At 51.6% G+C, this 18,781-nt stretch overlaps 1 protein-coding gene across 2 annotated transcripts; it reads left to right on the top strand.

The window, feature by feature from the left end:
* Window positions 1–1,077: 1,077 nt before the first annotated feature.
* CCM2L (CCM2 like scaffold protein) lies at window positions 1,078–18,103 on the top strand. Of its 2 annotated transcripts, none has more exons than XM_045053770.1 (10): window positions 1,078–1,172; window positions 3,969–4,136; window positions 5,684–5,767; window positions 5,866–6,049; window positions 6,846–7,315; window positions 10,209–10,299; window positions 12,560–12,623; window positions 15,179–15,308; window positions 15,884–16,022; window positions 16,942–18,103. In XM_045053770.1, the coding sequence occupies exons 1-10, from the start codon at window positions 1,143–1,145 to the stop codon at window positions 17,250–17,252; spliced, it is 1,671 nt and encodes a 556-aa protein (XP_044909705.1). In that variant the 5' UTR covers window positions 1,078–1,142; the 3' UTR covers window positions 17,253–18,103. The 2 variants fall into 2 exon arrangements, with proteins under 2 accessions (XP_044909705.1, XP_023107120.2); XM_023251352.2 differs by having other exon boundaries at window positions 10,164–10,299.
* The last annotated feature ends 678 nt before the right edge of the window (window positions 18,104–18,781 follow it).

Raw genomic sequence — 18,781 nt, 5'->3', positions numbered from 1 at the left:
AGAACCCAGGTGTCATGGAGGTGTGGATGGGTCAGTCAGAACCTCCCCAACTGTCCTGGGTGGGACAGGCTGAGCACACTGGCCCTAGAGGTAAGGAACTAGGATTCAGATCCAGACTTTCCAGAAATCCCAGGTCCTCCTCTTACAAACGCTATGACTTTTTCGGGTCAGCCTCTGCAGTTGAGGCTGACGTATAAATCTGTATAAATAGGTATAACGATACCCCAACGCTGTAAGGCATAAGAGAGATGAAATATGTAAAGTGCTCAGCACAGAACCACAAAAGGAAACTTGCCTCACTAAGATTCTCCCAAGAGACAGAAAAAGAGCCCGGGACACACAGACACATAGATAGAGAGGTAGTTAATATTCATGAAGCACTTCGTATGTGTCAGGAGCTCTTCTAAGTGCATTTAATCCTTACAAGGTCACCATGAGGTCAGGCCGGCATGATGCCCATTTTACAGATGGGGAAACGAGTGGATAAGGGACTTGTCCAAGGTCATCACCCTAGGAATTGGCGAAATCAGGATTCAAACTCCCGCAGCCTGTCCTCAAAGCCCATGAATACTGCCTCCTTAAGAGTAATGATTAATTTTTAATTAATTAATTTTTAATTAAGTATCCTATAGTTTGGGAGGCATTTTCCTACCCACTTTTGCATATGTTCCTCACCACAGAGAGGGAGGCAATTTTATTCCTAATTTATAGAGAGGAGGGGGCTACTGAGGCTGTGAAGGGAACTGACTTGCTTTGCCAAGGTCACACCACAAGGTCAGTGGCAGAAGTAGGATTGGGATTTGGGATTTTCTGACTCCAAATCAGGGGACCCATCCCTAGCCTGGCTCAGTTCCCAAGCGCCCCTCAACAGCAAGCCTTCTGGCTTCAGGCTGGAGGCGTTCTCCCCAGGACAGTTGCTCTGGCTGGGTTTCCTTCCACCCTTCAGCTGGAGGGGCCCAAGGCTGCATCCTGCACCAGCCTCCATCCCCCCACCCCCCACTCGCTATCAGACGGGAGGGGCAGGAACTCCAGGGCTGGTGGAGTTTCCGACCAGGCAGGAAAAAGAACAAAGGAACTGTGTGGGGGGAGAGGGTGGAGGGGGTTGGCCAGGAGGGTGGCAGGAGTGGAGGGGACGCTTCACCATGGAATATGAAGTCAAGAAAGGAAAAAAGGTAGGTGGGAGGTTGGGAGGGATGCCAGGTAGAGAAATGTCCCTGGAGGGAGTAAAGTGGGGAACCCGGGTGGGGGTGATGGGCAGCGAGTGGCATAGATTCTTCCTTCTCATTTGGAAAGACCATCCTTCCCACCCTTGGGCAACCAGACATTTGGGCTCAAACTCCCTAAGCTGTCTCCCGGCTCTCAATGGCCTCTGCCATCCCTGGAAGGGACACTCAGGCACCTTCCAGGGAAACGCAGCCAGACAGATGACTTTGGGAGATACTCTCAAACTGCTGCCACAGTTTTCCTGGGGTTTCCTCAGACTGAGGGACAGACAGACACCCAATAGACCCATTCCTCTTCTCCCTACCTCCCAGACAGAAGGACCTCAGCCAGGGCAGCTCTGTGCTATGAGGCTGTCTATCCAGATTGAGACACCTACCTGCTCCCCTGCTGGGTTCCAGCCTCATCTGCACCCTGCCCCCCCCCCCCCAGATCCTCACTCCTCCTTACTGTCAGAAGTTTTTTAGTCTGGTTCCCTGGACACGTCACCTGGTTGTCTTTGCCATTCAGGGAGTCCCTCAGATTCCAGCGCCCACCCCCACCCATCCCTCTTCCCCCAAGAATCCTAGGTCAGGCTATGTGAATTGTGAGGGCTCGGAAGGGAGCCAAGACCTAGGTGCTTGTTCTCTCTTGGCTCATTCCTTCTGCAGATGTGCACTGAGAACTTATTTTGTGCCCCACACTGTGCCTGGTGCTGGTGATGATGGAGCAGTGAGCAAAGTCAGACAAGGTCTCTGCTCCCTCCCTGGAGCTCACAGCGTTTTGGGGGAAGGCAACTTTGAAGAAAAGCAATTAATACAAAGTTGCATGAGAGACGCCATATGTGGTGCTGGGGTACAGAATATTAGGGGACCCAGCCCTAGCCTGGTCAGCTTGAGCTGAGATCTAATGGGCAGAAGGAGAGAGGGTAGGGAAGTGTTTCAGGGGGAGGAACAGCATGTACAAAAGCTCTCAGTGGGAAGGACTGTTGTAGCTGGAGGGCAGGAGTGAGGGGACAGTAAGATAAGGCTGGAGAGGTGGGCAGGGCTGGACCACTGAGGGCCACAGACCAAACTTTTACCTTTACACTCCACTCACACACACATATTCACACACACAGAATAAAGTCCCGGCTCCACAGCTGACATTCAAGCCCTCTGTGGGCTTGAATCTTCTTCCCACCCTTCTCCAGGCTCATCATGCTCAGCCAGCCCTGCCAGCCCCCAGACGTTCGCACATGTCGTGCCCTCTGCCTGGAACGCCCTTTCCCAGACCGTGTGCTCTCATTTAGCAGAACCTCCATATATCTCATGCAGGCTCCATGATACTGGTTTTAAAATCTGGGCTGGGCACGCATCAGAATCACCTGGAGTGTTGATTAAAACATAAATTATTTGGGGGGGGGGGGCGTGCCTGGGTGGCTCAGTTGGCTGAGCAGCCAACTTCAGCTCAGGTCATGATCTCATGATTTGTGTTCAAGCCCCACGTCGGGCTCTGTGCTGACAGCTCAGAGCCTGGAGCCTGCTTCAGACTCTGTGTCTCCCTCTCTCTCTGCCCCTCCCCTGCTCACACTGTCCCTCTTTCTCTGTCTCAAAAATAAATAAACATTAAAAAAATTTTTAAAAAACCCACATAAATTATTGGGTCTTACCCCTAAGCTCTGATCCAATAGGTCTGGGATGGAAAGCGAGAATATGCGTATCTCTTAAGTTCCTTGGTGCCGCTGCTGATGCAGGAACCATACACTAAGAACTGCTCTAGAGTAGTGCTTTCCTGTGAGATTTAGATTCTGTTGGGCTGGGCTGGAGTCCTGGAATTGGCTTCTTTAACCTTGCTGTAGGCCATTTTTATGCAAGTGCCTGCTGGATTCTACTTAAACATACTTATTACCTATTTTTTTTTAAGTTTATTTTTACTTATTTTGACAGAGAGAGAGAGAGAGAGAGAGAGAGAGAGAGAGAGAGAGAGAGAGAATGAGTGGGGAAGGAGCAGAGAGAGAAAGGGAGACAGAAGATCCAAAGTGAGATTCGCACTGACAGCAGGGAGCCCAATGCAGGGCTCGAACTCAGGAACCACAAGATCATGACCCAAGTCATGACGCTTAACCAACTGAGCCACCCAGGTGCCCTTACTTATTAACTATTTCTAATTTTTAGGAAAGCACAGAGAATAGCTTAACAAATATCTGTGCATTCACCACGTGGCCACATTGAATCTTTTTTTTTAAAGTTTATTTATTGAGAGAGAGGGAGAAAGAGAGAGAATGAGTGGGGGAGGGCCAGAAACAGAGAATCCCAAGCAGACTCTGTGCTGTCAGTGGGGCTCAGTCCCAGGAACTGTGAGATCATGATCTGAGCTGAAATCAAGAGTGAGACGCTTAACCGACTAAGCCACCCAGGCACCCCTCAGCCACACTGAATCTCAATATTTTTCTTACTTGTCCCAGCCTGGACCCACTCCTTACGCCTGGGCCTGGGCCTGGGCCTTAGCAGGGTCTCCGCCCTCATCAGGGTGTTTAGAATGGAGATTTTAGAGCCAGACTATTGGTTCTACTGCTAATAGCTGGTGATCTTCTCGGCTAGTTCTCCCTCTGAGGCTTAGTTTCTCCATCCATAAAATGGGGATCACAGAGGTACCCCTTCTGCAGAGTCTATGAGAATTAAATCAGGTAATAGGGAAATAGTTAAAATGTTGAATGTGGACGTGCTTGGTAAAGTCAGTTGCTGTTATTACTGTTATTTCTCCTGCACACACACCCCCCCCCCCAGGGCTTTGTCTCCCCCATCCGGAGGCTGGTGTTCCCCAAGGCCGCGCGCCGGGCAGCCTTTCGGACCAGCGTGAGTCGCCGGCCCCTGCACTCGATGCCCCTTTATCCCCCTGACTACCTCATCGACCCCCAGATTCTGCTGTGTGACTATCTGGAGAAAGAGGTCAAGGTACGTGTGGGATGAGGAGAAGGGTGGGCAGAATCTTGGGGCAAGGGGTAAAGGAGGGGGAAGGTTTTCCTCAACTCTCTGAAGGGTCCCTGGCAGGGTCTGAAAATTGAGCTGACAAACAGATTAACAGGAGAAAAGCGTACACATTTTATTAAATGTTTACATGTCCATGAGAGCCTTCGCGAGAGAGTGAAGGCCCAAAGAAGTGACCAGAGCACGAAGCTTTTGTATCTTTTTTACAATCAGTTAATTTGTGAAGAACTGACAAGGCAGAGGGGTGGGGGCTAGGGGTAGTAAAAGGTGAAGAAAGAACAAGGTTTGTTTATACAGCCTTCTCAGCCCTAAATTCCTTCGTGAGAAGGATGTCTGGCTCCCTTCCGGTATAGGGAGGGTACCTTTCATGTGGGAGATTCATCTTCTGCTTTCAGGGAAGAAAGGTAGGGGTGGGGGCAGGTCAGAGGGACCTTCCTGCTTCTACCATTTTCTTCAACTTCTTCGAGCTTAGGATATTCTGTAAGCCGAGGTGCCATATTTTGGGGTAGCATGTTCTGGATCCCGTCAGGAGAGACTGCACCTCTCCCCCACACCAAGCCCTGACCAGCCCAGTCTCACGCAGGGGAGGCTCAAAGGAAAGAGACCTGGGTTCAAGTTAGCCTAGCTCCTGCCTTATGCTGCAGCCCTTCAGCAAATGATGTCCATCCGCTCAGCTTCAGTGTTGTCATCCCAGCACGAGCCTCAAAACCTACCCACAAGGGAGAGCAGATGGCAAAAGCCATACCTTCCTGTGAGATTTTACTGCAATAACGTTGTCGGTACTCAGTCTCCAGGGTAAAGGAACCCAGCTCAGCAAGCCACAGAGGACTTAGATCACTCAAGGCCTTTCTTCTATTTCAAGAGCACCATGAAGGAGCAGTGGAGAATCCTCATTGCCCAGGGAAGATTGCTATGGGGGTAGGAGTGTCAGGTTTGACAGGCTGCCCATTTAAATGTGAGTTTCAGATAAGCAATAACTACTTGTGTCGTATTAATATGTCCCAAATATTGCATGGGGCTAAAAATACTTTAAAATTTTTTTGAAGTATTCACTGTTTATGTGAAATTCAAATTTAACTGGCATCTTGTATTTTACCTGGCAACGATATATGGAGGGTAAAGCTAACAGGTGCACATAAGAACTGGGCGCTGAAATTTCATAGAGAATAAAAGAAGAAGAAAAAAGTTTGATTGGTGGAATTCACCTAGAAGAACAAAACTATTACTCCATTATTTTAATGGAAAAACTTAATTCTTACATTGAGTAACTTAAAGTTTGTGATAACATTAAGTTATAACTAACAATGGATGGAGAATTATTGATTGATTTGGGACATCATTTTTTGGGTCTGGCTTCTGTGACCACCTTAAGAGTTATTATCAGGTTATTATTAATTCAGATATGTATACCTCAGTCTATCTACATTGCCTCAGTGAGGAGGTCTGGGTCCTCCAAGGCTTCAAAGTGACTTCTCTCTGCCCTTCTCCCACCCACTCCCTCATTTTGTATCCAGTTCCTGGGCCACCTCACCTGGGTCACCTCCTCACTGAACCCCTCCAGCCGGGACGAGCTCCTGCAGCTGCTGGACACCGCCAGGGTGAGGCCCTGGAGAGGGGGGGAGGACAGGGTCTTGTCCCCTTCGCCCTCTCCCACCCGAGTTCCTCCGGGACCCAGGAGATCCGACCCACCCCGCAGCAGTTGAAGGAGCTGCCGCTGAAGACCACCGCGGAGCAGGACAGCATCCTGAGCCTGTCGGCCCGCTGCCTGCTGCTCACCTGGCGCGACAACGAAGAGCTAATCCTGCGTATCCCCACGCACGAGATCGCCGCCGCCTCCTACCTGCAGGACGACGCGCTGCACCTGCTGGTGCTTAAGACCGGTACAGCTGGCGGGGCCTGGCCAGGGGCAGGGCTGGGAGGTGAACAGGGTGAGAAAAGACCCAGCGTCTAGTCTTGGGAAAGGCGGGGGCGGGCAGGTGGGGGTGTTGAGGATGGATGGTGTGTGATGGAAAAGGCCTGAGCACGCTACCCTGAGACGAAGGGCAGGCCATGGCTATAAGCAAGAAGTCGCGGCCCAAGGTTGAGGTTGAAGGGTGGATCGCCACCAGCCTGAGGCCAGGTGCCGGGGCCTGGGAAGGTTGGAGGAGCCCAAATTCTGAGACCTGAAGTTAAAGCGCTTGGTGAAACAGAGCGAGATCGCTGCGCTCGGAGGGAGCTCGGGCTAGCAGCCGGGTCTGATCCAGGGGCGTGGCCATACGCCAGAGAGGCGGAGCTCGCGGCTGGGGCTTTGGCGGGACAGGTCAAACCCCGCCAGGCTAGGGGCGTGGCCTGGGGCCAGAGGCGGGGTTGAGGGGAAACCGGAATCAAAGAAGAGGTCTCTGAAACTAGAGACTGGGGCCGAGGTAGGGCCTACAGAGGGAGGAGACTGCCTGGCCACCGCCCTCAGACCAGACGCCAAGCGAGGTGTGGCGGGTGGAAAAGGCCTGCGGGACAAGACCAGGGTGGAGCCGAGGCCGGGGGGGGGGGGGGGTGGGCCCGAAAGTAAGGGCACGGAGCGGGGCGGGTTTGGCCTCCAGACTTAGAAGGCAGAAGTGGGGCCACGCGCCGCTCGTCCCCAGCTGGCCTCGTGGGGGGCTCTTAGCCCGGGTCTCCTGACCGCCATCCCGCCACTCCTAGGTCTGGGCGTGGACCCGGTGCCAGCCGGCGTCGACGCCAGCCCCGGCGGCGCGGGGCGCGACCCAGGCCCGCCGGGCGCGGCGCCAGAGAAGCGGCGGGTGGGCACCACGGAGCGGCGCCACACCATCTGCAGCCTGGACTGGCGGATGGCGTGGGGCGGGGGCGCGGGCGCAGAGGCCCGGGCCGGGGGCGGCGGCGGCGGCGGCGGCGGCAGCCTGGAGCGCCAGCGCGCCGGGGCGCGGGCGTCGGGCAGCTGGGAGCGGCGGCAGACGTTCAGCGGCAGCTGGGAGCGGCGGCACGGCGGCGGCGGCGGCGCGGGCAAGCCGGGCGGCAGCTGGGAGCGGAGGCAGGCGGGCGGCGGCGGCGGCGGCAGCTGGGAGCGGCGCCACCCGGGCTCCAACCCACTCGACCCGCAGGACCCCAGCCCCGACGCCTACTGCAACCTTGTCATCCTGGCTGTGGCCAACAGGGTGAGCCCGAGGGCACCCGGAACCCCAGCGGCGTGCTCCCCGGGCACGTCCGGCGATGGAGGGCGCAGGTCTCCGTCCCACCCCGCCCTGTTCCTGGGGTCTACCCTGACCTCTGTCCTTTCCCCTCCTGCGGCCCTGCCTAGGACTTCAGGTACTACCTGTGTGCCCACGACGCCAAAGGGCTTCTAATCTCCAGCCTGGACACCTCCAGGACTGTTGCCCCTTGCTGTCCCAGTGAGATGAAAACCCAGAATAGCCAAAACAGACCCCCTCCTCCAGCCTTGCTCCTTCTCCCACGTCGTCAATATCAGCACTACCACAGTAACAATCATGAGGACACTAATCACCAGCATGAATGGAATGCCAACCCATGCCAGACAAGGAACCAGCATGAACACATTTCATTCTTTGACTAACCCCTAGAGGCAAATATTACAACCATCCCCATTCTGTAGAGAAGGAAACTGAGACCCAGAGGCTAAGTAATTTGTGCAACATCACACAGGAAGCAGGTGGTGGTTTCAACACTGGGATCCAGGAAGTTCAGAGCCTATATTCTTGTTAACTATGGCAGTCACCCAAGGCAGAAGCCTTCCATTCTTGCCTTCCCTCCCCTCCCCCCTTGCTTCATATTCATCCTTGCTTTTATTCATTTGACCATCTTTACTGAGCAGCGACTTTGTCGTAGGCATTGGGCTAGGTGCTATGGATACAAAGATGAACAAGACATATTTGGTGGTTTCCCTTAAGGAGCTCACAATCTAGCAGACACCTTCAAGCCTTGGCTGTCTAAACTTTTCCTCTGACCCATGGCCCCCAACCCTCCCCCCTGCCCCAGCCCCAGCTCCCTTGTATATATCTTAGTGAACAAAACAGTCTCATGGATTTAAAACACCGAGAACTCCCCAAATTTTCTTTCACCAAATCTCCAGGCATGTTTCTCCAATCAGCCTCTCCATTCAGTGGGCTGATGGCCATCACGAACTTAACACATCCAAAGCTAAGCACCCAATCTTCTCCCCCAAACCTGCTCCTCCCTTGGTCTCCTTGTTTTGATTAATGGCAGCTCTGTCCTTCCATTGTTCAGACCAAAACCTTGCAGTGATCTGTGGCTGCTCTCGTTCTCACACAGCCCGTATCCATTCTGTCAACCTTATTGGCCCTATTTTTAAAATACATCCCAAACCTATATACGTTTCCCCACCCTCCACTGACCCTGCCCAGGTCCATGGCCCATCTTCTGTCATCCAGATCACAGATTTGCCTCTCGCTTACAATCTGTACCCCCCACAGTCAGAGCAGTCCTGTTAACACATAAGTCACATCTTATCACTGCTCAAAATCTTCCTGTGGCTCCCCACTTCCCTCCAACGAAAAGTTATTGTCCTTACAACTGCTTGTAAGACCACCCACGTTGTAGTGGTGGCTGAAGTCCATTTCTTCTCTGCCCTCATCTCTTTCTGTGTCCCCCTTTATACACTCTACTCCAGCTGGACTGGTCTCCTTAGAGAGTACAAGAGACCTGTGCATTCTGGATGGTTCACCGTGATATTGCTATCACCTGGCACCCAATAAGTATTGGACGAATGGGTGAAATAATGTATATTATAGTATTATACCTTATGATGCAGACCGAAAAGAAGACAAGCAGATTGCAGTGGTAATGAAGGAGGAGATCCAGTTTGCATAGAGAGAGTTTGCTCCTTTTAAACTGAAAGGTGAAGGGGAGCAAAAAGCAAGGCGAAAAGCCAGGAAAATGAATTCCAAGCAGAGGGAACAGTGTGCCCTGTTTATCGCACTGGATGGTGAGGGCTTTAGGATACAGACCTCATCTGAGACCCCAGAGCCTGGCCCAGTGCCTGAAACAGGACTAAATGAGAATTTGCAAAATGAGTAAATAAACCAAGAGTTGCATTCCAGGAGTATCTGATTCCCTGGCCTCCTATCCAAGGCCTTGTGGTCCCAAGGAGGGTACAGGAGTTAGAGTCAAAAAATCTGAGTGCCAGTAGTAACCAACGCTGTGAACTTGCTATATTAGCCTGGGCAAGTTACCTAACCATTCTAAGCCTCGGTGCCTTTAACTATAAAATAAGAATACTCTCTTCCCTGCCTATTTCTATTATAAGGATCAATCCTGCCTATTGTGGCTTACATTTTAATGTATACTCTGGGCCTTTTTAGCGGCAAAAATATGAAATAGTATCATGAAGATGGAGTTATTCTCATCAGTTATTGTCTTTCTGTGTTTCTTGCTTAGACATAAAGAATTAAATTAGGCAAATTCCCTTCAATTTGCAGTCTCAAAAAAAGTTTCACCCAAGAATTGAAATTCCTGCCTTCTATCAGGAGACCAAGGTTTGTGTATTCATCCTACTTCCATTTTTGCCCTGGATGCCAGGAAGCTCATATCTAAATATGGCATCCAGTAGCAGTAACTATGTTGAGTCTAAAATTTTCACACATGTGATTCTTCCTCTTCCTAGTACGTAACAGGAGACCTGGGTTCTAGTGCTGACTAATCACTTTACCTCTCTGACCCCCAACTTCCTACTGACAAATTTAAACTAGGGCTTATTTTAGATAGGCTTCAGGAGGTCCTATGAATCCCCCAGAAGTTTGAGGTGCGTTTTTCAGAGCAGAAGACTTAGCGTTGCTGCTGGACTCTATATAGGAGTCTAAGACCCAGAGGGTGGCCATGTAATTTTGATAGGAAATGCTCTGCAAGTCGATTTAAAGGTGCCCATAGATGCGCGTGTGGCCCTGTGAACCTCTTCACACTGCTTGAGGAAGCAGGGGTGTCCTGGGCACTGGAGAGGCCCTGAGTGCTCTGTCCTCCTCCCTGGGCCAGGATGCTGCCGAGGAATCCTGTGCCCTCATCTGTCAGGTCTTCCAGATCATCTACGGGGACCAGAGTATCGAGTGCGTGGACCGGGCCGGCTACCACTACACGTCAACGCCTGAGCGGCCGTGGCTGTGCAGTCGCAGTGAGTACTGGAACTCCTGGCCACCCCTCCTGTGAAACATCCCAAAAGGCCGGCGAGGACTCCAGGACTCAGGGCCTATGAAAGCCTGTAGAGGCCCTGATCTCTACCGCAATTACAGTGTACTCCCCCCTTATGTAGTTAAAATGAAATGTCAGTTTTCACGGTGACCTCAAACTTAGCTTCTGCACAATGTTCTGGTTGCCAGATTTGGAATGAGCCCCTCAGAGCTGAACTTTTCTCTCTCCCTTCTGTTTCTGATGTCCCTTCTTTGCAGAAATGCAAGCACATGCATTGTCTGTTTACTGAGCTGTCTAGCCCTGCTAGGATTCTAGGTCAAAACCAAGATTTCCAGGCCCACCCTTGAATGCAATCAAAGGCTAGAATGAGAATGAGACTAGGAGAGGCATTTATTGAGCACCAACTGTGTGCCAAGCACAGTACCACTGTGACTCATAGCAGCCTTGTCGGTCCTATTTGCCACTGTATCCCATGGGCCAAGCAGAGGTCCAGGGACATCATAGGTGCTCCTAGATAAAAGACTTCTTTGAGACCTTATGATTCTAATTTTACAGATGAGGACATTAAGGCTCAGAGTAGTCAATGCATTGCTTAAGGTCACCCAGCTGGTAAGTGGCAGAGTCAGGATTCAAACCCAGGTGTGTCTGATTTCTTTTTAGTTTTTAAAAAAATTTTAATGTTTGCTTATTTTTTGAGCGAGAAAGAGAACGTGTGCAAGCAAGGGAGGAGCAAAGAGAGAGGGAGACACAGGCCGCAGGGTCTGAGCTGTCAGCACAGGGCCTGACACGGGGCTTGAACCCACAAACTGCGAGATCATGACCTGAGGTGAAGTCGGACACTTAACCAACTGAGCCACCCAGGCACCCTGGTGTGTCTGATTTCTAAAGCTCCTATCTGCAACAGCCTTGCTCCCATGCTGCCTTCAAGGCTGCTAAGTGAATTTCCTCAGCCGCAGCCCCCTCAACGTGGTCCCTGTCTGCAAAGCTCCAGGAACAGAGCGACAACTCATTACTTCTGCAGGCACCCCCATCCGTAGGAACTGAGGTTATTAGGAAGTTGGGATAGTTCATCAACTCTCACAGGATGAGATAAACAAATGAGCAAATGATGGGTAAATAAATGAGTCAACAAACATTCCAACAAATTCATTGTTTTTTCTTTAAAGATTTAATTTTTTAAAAGTAATCTCTAGGGGCGCCTGGGTGGCTCAGTCGGTTAAGCGGCCGACTTCGGCTCAGGTCATGATCTCGCGGTCCGTGAGTTCGAGTCCCGCGTCGGGCTCGGTGCTGACGGCTCAGAGCCTGGAGCCTGTTTCAGATTCTGTGTCTCCCTCTCTCTGACCCTCCCCCGTTCATGCTCTGTCTCTCTCTGTCTCAAAAATAAATAAACGTTAAAAAAATTTTTTTTAAGTAATCTCTATACTTGGGGGCTCGAACTCATAACCCCGAGGTCAAGAGTCGCATGCTCTACTGACTGAGCCAGCCAGGCACCCCCAACAAATTCAACAAGTATTTATTGAGCACCTGCTATCGCCAGGACATACTGGTGAGCAAAACCAGGTGTGGCCCTGCCCTCACAGCCTTGCATTGCTAGGTAGGCCGACAGTAAATAGGTACACAAAATGTAACCACGTGCTGTACTCTGCAGACATAGACTGAGGAACCAGCCTCACCTGGGAAGTCAGGGCGGTGTCCTGAGGAAGTGACACTGAGGTGAGCCAAGATCAGAAGGGTAAGGCTAGTGGAGTCAGAGAAGTAACAGGACTAGGTACAGAGCAAGTTCTCTGTGAACAGTGCTGCTATTCTCTGGAGACCTTGAGTTCCTTTCCCTCAAAGTTCTTTTTTGTTCTCGCCTCAGACATGTACAGTTTTCAAAACATCCCCTCACCTGTTCCCTCACCTGCTGTTCTCAAGACCACTCCTCCCCCCCCCTCCCCGCAAGGCAGGCAGGCAGGTGGTATTGTCCCAGCCTTGGGGAAGTTGAGGGCAGGGAGAGAGGAGGTGAGTTGCCCAAGGTTGGCTGTGAGTTGGTGATGGGGGCAGGTTTCATGGTCAAAATCTTCCAGCAGCTGCCCAATTTGACTCAGAGTAAAAGCTAATACCCTTACAGTTGCTTACAAGGCCATCCGTGCTCCAACCACCATCCCAACCACAGGGTGGGACTGGGGTTGGGGGCTCGGGGAGCTGGGGACGTTGGTCCTTTCTCTGCTGCCTCTAACAGCCCCTCTGTCTGCTGACCCCAGGTGAGAGCTGCCGCACAGACGGGACGTACGCCTATGACGCCGACTTCAGCTGCTGCAGCTCCTTGTGGGTACCGCCACACCCCCACCTTGCACAAATAGGGTCTCTCTTCTAGGCATTCTTGAGCTCCCTGTGGGCAAGAGAGGGTGGGTGAAAAGGACCCCACCTCGATTTGTGCTGACACCTTGAACCCTGAGGAGGGTAGGCGAACTGACCTCTCTGGGCTCTAGTGAGCTCATAGGATCCAGACCCAGACCCTAAGAGGCCTGGGGGACACCCGGAACCCTGAGTGGTTTCCACGTAGGCCTGTAGTTCTCTGCCAGTCATCCAGACACAGTGGCCTGCCTACTCCCAAATCACAGCTAATGCCAAAAACTAATTTTGGTTTAATTCCATGTAATAGAAAACCCTAAAAAGGATTTGAGTTTTAAATAAGATCGAGCTTCCCCCCCCTCACCTCTTATGTAAAACAGATCAGGAGTTTATGGCCCTTATGGTCATCGAGGGTCCAGGTCCTCGGCACCTGGTTCCGTACTCAGAGTTACCTCATGGACCAAGATGATGGTCAGAGCTCCAGTTATCACAATGGCAATGCCAGGGATGTCTGTAAAGAGCTTTGCTGGGATCCCGGCCTGATGACTTCTGCATATGTCTTAGTGGCCAGGACTTGGTCACATGGTCACAGCTAGCCGCCTCAAGGCTGGAAAATGTAGGAGGTAAAACAAAACAAACAAAACAAAACTCAGTTGGCCATATTGTCCAGGGTTCTGTTTGGTATGACTAACCACGCTAGCACTGAGGGGTTTCCCAGGACTTGGGATTTTCTATACTAAAACCAGGAAAGTCCCAGGCAAACTGGAACAAGTTGGTCAAAGTTAGTTCTCTTACTAAGGCCTCTGGCTTGACAGGTATCAGGCTCTGCCACTAATATATGCCCTACTTTTATTTTTTTTTCCTTCTTCTGTGTCAATATTTGTGGCTTCCTTATACTGTGTGCCCTTGGGCTAGTCCTTAACCTGATATCTGCTGCCAGATCTGGATCTGCTAGAGTCATGATAATGACTAACATTTGTGCTTGCTGTGTGCCTAGTGCTGTTCTATAAAGCACTTCATTTTTTTTTTAAAGTAAACTCTACTCCCAATGTGGGGCTTGAACTCATGACCCCAAGATCAAGAGTCACATGCTCTGCCAACAGAGCCAGCCAAGAAAAATCTACATAGCAACATTACAGTGGCTGCTGTTTATTTATTGCTTCTAGTCTATGGCTCTGAGTGCTGTACGAATAGACTCCTCTAATTCTGATGACGTCAATGTTTGTCATCCCATTTTACACATGGAGAAACTGAGGAATAGAGAGGCTAAGCAGGCTTGCCCAAGGTCAAGCTGTAGGCCTGAGATTTGAACCCAAGCAGCCTAGCTCTAGGTCCGCACCCCCTAACCACGATGCTACACTGCTTTTCTGTAGCTAATCATAGAAGATGGTTCTGGAACAATTTATAAACCAGAAGGCAGGTTAATTTTTTTTTTTACTCTTTTTTTTTTTAAATAAAATGTTTCATTTATTTTTGAGAGAGAGACAGAGCATGTGCGGGGGAGGGGCAGAGAGAGAGGGAGACACAGAATCTGAATCAGGCTCTGAGCTGTCAGCACAGAGCCCGACACAGGGCTCAAACTCATGAACCATGAGATCTTGGGCAGGTTGATTTTTTTATTAAGCAAGAATTATTGAGTACCTTTCATGTACCAGGCACTGTGCTGTGTGCTAGGGTTATGGTGGGGAACCATACAAGGATGAGACCCGTGACTGGCACGCAGTAGGTCCTCAACAAATAAGAAACCAAGGTCCCTGCTCCTGCATGGTTTATCGTGCAAGCACACTTGCAGCGTCTAGCACAGGAGACGATGAAGTCATTATTTAACAGAAATAAGCATTAACGATAACTAAAGAGAACGAGCACTTCAGAGCACTGAGAGAGACCCATGGGGAGCCTACCTCTTTGGGGGTCAGGAGGGCCTCTCAGAGCTCATGAAACTTGAACCGAGGCCCAGAGGGGGAGAGGGGAAGAGCACTCCGGGCAGAGGGGCAGAAAGTGCAAGGGCTCTGAAGCAGGAGGACAAAGCTTGGTGCTTTTGAGGAGCAGCCAGGAGGCCACCGTGGATGTCAGTGGGGGGGATCTGGGAAGGCCTTGCGTGTCATGGGTAGACTTATGAGTTTGTGACCACCTTTGACAGAGGATCAACCCAGTCATGGGGAGGGGAGGGTCAGCGAAAACTTTCCCGAGAAGGTGACATTTAAGCTCCAATGATGAGTAAGCGTTAGTTGAACAAAAGATAGGGTAGAGAGGCATTCCAGGCAGAGGGAATGGCATGTGCAAAGGCCCAGAGGTAAAGAGGTACTTGAAGTATTAGAGAAGATGGCAGAGAGGCCTGAGCACACAGAGCAAGGGTGAGATGAGGCTTCAGAGACAGCCAAGGGCCAGATAAGTGGGGCTTTGGAGGCCAAAATGGGATCTAGGATGAAGCCCAGAGCATCAGTAGCTGTGCCCTCCCACCCCCACCTGCTGTAGGGAGAGGAGCTAGAGGAAAGTGAGTGAGAGCCCCATTCTGCCTGTCTCTGCAGCAATGGCTCCCAGGATACATTTGAAGCGTGTTACAGTGGCACGTCCACACCCTCTTTCCACGGCTCCCACTGCAGCGGCAGCGACCACAGCAGCCTGGGCCTTGAGCAGTTGCAGGATTACATGGTCACGGTGAGCAGGGGCAGGCAATGTGAACAGCACAAGCAAAGGTCTGGAGGCTGGACAAAACACAGAGAGTATTTCAGGAATCCTGAATAATCCTGGACGTAACTGAAGTAGACCTTGGAAGATCGGGGGCGGGGTGGTGGGGGGGGATATGAGGTTAGGAAAGTAAACTGGGCAGCTTATGAAAGCCTTCACTAATGTCAGCTAGCATTCATTGTGTGTCGTCTGTAGAGCAGGCACTGTTCTAAGCACATTTTATGCGTTTATTTTAATCCTTTCAACAGCCAAAGAGGGAGGTGCCATCATTATCTTTACTATATATAAGAAAAGCAAGGGTCAAGGAGGTTGCCCCCTACCCAAGATCACAGAGCTGATCAACCAAGGGGCCAGGATTTGAACTCAGGCACATCTCGTGCTTAGATTCAGCCCAGTGTCTGCATGCCCCCCCCCCCCAGTAGGCCACGGGAAAGGTTTTGGGGGAGATGTTGGCCAAATACACCCTTACAGAGGGTTTGGGTCTTTTAGGCAAAGGCTGGGTGGGGATTGCTCCCTGGGACTGACCTTGGATGTTGTCCCCACAGCTGCGGAGTAAATTAGGGCCCCCCGAGATCCAGAAGTTTGCAATGCTGCTGCGGGAGTACCGGCTGGGGCTGCCCATCCAGGACTACTGCTCAGGCTTGCTGAAGCTCTACGGGGACCGGCGCAAGTTCCTCCTCCTTGGTGAGCCCCCTGCCACACCCCCCGAGATCAGGCAAGGACCTACTCCCAACTGGTCCACGACACTCCCGATTAGGCATCAGGCTAGAAGCGTTTTCTCCTAGTCCTCAGCCTCCGATAAAGCCAAGATCATGAAATCCATGGCACATTTAAGGAGACAGGCGCAGGGCAGGGAGGGACTTGCTTGCAGTCACAGCCCATCAGTAGAGAGCACTGGTATATCCATTCACCTTCATAGCAAAGCTGGGGTGGTGGGGGGAATATTCTCCCCATTTACCCCATGGGGCAGCTGACGCTCAGAGAGGCTGAGGCACTTGTCCAAGATCACACAGCTGGTAAGGAGGGTTGATCATAATAACAGGAATAATATTAATAAGCTAACAGGTAATATCTTTGTCAAGCATCATCTCACTGAATGCTTCAGTTTGGGAAGGTAGAAACTCTCATTTGCCCCCATTTGGCAGATGAGCAAAATGAGGCCCAGAGAAGCAAAGTAAAGTGCTAAAGTCACATAGCTTGTGAGTGGCGATGGAAGCAAAACAAGCTGACTTGTATGAAGCACGCAGTGTGCTGGCCCCTCCTCACATCCCCGCCCCTGGGAGAAGAGGTGCAATCATCTTAGTTCTACAGGGAGGAAAGTAAGGCCCAGAGCAGCTGTTTAATGAGGGTCACACAACTAATAAATGGGAAAGTAGCAGTTGCAATAATGACAACAACGATAAGCTAATGTGTAGTGAGCATTTACTATGTGCTGAGCATTAGGTCATTGTTCTCTGGCTCAGAGTCAAGGAACTTGTGCAGGACCACACAGCCAGAGAGCGGGCGGGCTGGGGATTTGAACTCGGTTCTCCGGAGAAGGTGATTCCACGATGGGAGGGGAAGGGCTGAACCCTGAGGCGTCCCTCTGCCCCTGGCCCCGCAGGGATGCGGCCCTTCATCCCGGACCAGGACATTGGCTACTTCGAGGGCTTCCTGGAGGGCGTGGGCATCCGCGAGGGGGGCATCCTCACCGACAGCTTCGGCCGCATCAAGCGCAGCATGAGCTCCACGTCGGCGTCTGCCGTGCGCAGCTACGACGGGGCGGCCCAGCGGCCCGAAGCGCAGGCCTTCCACCGGCTGCTGGCCGACATCACGCATGACATCGAGGCGCTGGCACCGGACGATGAGAGCACCGACGAGGAGGCCAGGGACTCCCCGGGTGGGGGCGACACGGTTGAGGACAACTACCTGTAGCCGCCACCCATGCGGAAGGCGGGGAAGCATCCTCAATCCCACCTGTGTCTCACTCGCTCCTGCCTGTGGGACCCCAGCCCCAGGGCCCCCCTCCCGGGGTGTCGGACCTCGCCCTTGGCGCTCCAGTCCCTGCAATACCGAGAATGTCCTGCAGGGGGCGGGACCCCAAAATCGCAGGCAGTTGCCGGAGGCTCAGCCAGCCCCTCTGCCAGACCTGGGTGGGCAACATTCTACTGTGTCACTAGCCCCAGGTGCCAGGGACAGCCCCTCTCTCCCGCCACTCCTGCGCTTTCTGGAGGCCAAAGGACAGATGAGGAGTGGGCTCCACCTGCTGACAGACTGAGAAAAGACTTCCCAGAGCCCAGAGACCTCTTGTTCTTCCCATTTTACAGTTTGAGAAACTGAGGTTCAAAAAAAGGTGAAGGAACTTGAGGAAACCTCCTATTTCTTCTGAGATATTACCTCAAAGTACACATACAATAGCGTAGAGGGCCTTTTTAAGACTCTAAATGGCAGGGTCGCCCCTCCCCTGATGGCAGGAATTGGATCACCAGAGTGGCATATCTCCACTGACAGTTGGGTCAGAGGTAGGTGATGGGGGTCCCAGTCTTGGCCCTAAGACTCTGAACAAGTTGCTTGTTCCGATCTTGGATTGGGAGCCAGACAGACCTAGGTCTCCTGTCTGGTTAGTGTTCTCACCTCTTGGTGACTTCCATTCCCTAATCTGTCCCATGAGGTCGGCCCCATCCACCTCACAGGGTTGGTTGTGGGGATTAACAAAAGCACAAGGCCTTAGTGCTGGGTCTAGCCCATAGTAGGCACTCAATAAATGTTCCCTTCCACTTCTAACACTTTCGGACTTGGTGTACCTGTCTTGGCTGGGCGCAGTACGATGGAAACTGAGGTGGGGGTCAGATGTAAGAAGATCTTTGGGGAAGTTTGTGAAGAGGAACTAGGACTTGCCCTTCGTGGCCCTATTACACCCTGGCTCTGTGCTCAAGCCCCGAATGAAAAGTACCTGAGACTCCACAGGCTATCATCACAAGGGTCCGGGGTGGTTCAAGAAACCTGACAGCCAGGTTGGAGAGGTTAGAGAAGTCAGCATGAGGACAGCTTCAACACAGCCCGAGTAAAGGCTTGGAAGCTAGAAGGAGTGACCCCTGAGAGGGGGCCAGAGACTCACGCAGAAGTGCCGAAACTTATTTATAAAGCTTTAGAGCCTTCCATGGCCAGACACATGGTCCTTACCGTGAGGTAGGTACAATTATCACCAATTAAAAAAATTTTTTTAATATTTATTTATTTTTGAGAGACAGAGAGAGACAGAACATAAGCAGGGGAGGGGCAGAGAGAGAGAGAGAGAGAATCAGAAGCAGGCTCCAGGCTTTGAGCTGTCAGCACAGAGCCCAATACGGGGCTCGAACTCACAGACCGTGAGATCATGACCTGAGCCAAATTTGGCTGCTTAACAGACTAAGCCACCCAGGTGCCCCTAATTATCACCAATTTTAAAGTAATATTATTATTAG

The sequence above is a fragment of the Felis catus genome, chromosome A3 (genome assembly GCF_018350175.1).
Source record: "Felis catus isolate Fca126 chromosome A3, F.catus_Fca126_mat1.0, whole genome shotgun sequence".
Classification (NCBI taxonomy): Eukaryota; Metazoa; Chordata; class Mammalia; order Carnivora; family Felidae; genus Felis; species Felis catus.
Note: the sequence above shows the minus strand (reverse complement) of the source record. Positions and strands in the feature narration are given on the sequence as shown.

Bases quoted from the DNA above. Each gene is read 5' to 3' on its own strand.
- CCM2L (XM_023251352.2), top strand. From the start codon at position 1,143: ATGGAATATGAAGTCAAGAAAGGAAAAAAG. The intron at 12,624-15,178 runs GTGGGTACCGCC...CTGTCTCTGCAG, and splicing joins TTCAGCTGCTGCAGCTCCTT to CAATGGCTCCCAGGATACAT. The intron at 16,023-16,941 runs GTGAGCCCCCTG...CTGGCCCCGCAG, and splicing joins GCGCAAGTTCCTCCTCCTTG to GGATGCGGCCCTTCATCCCG.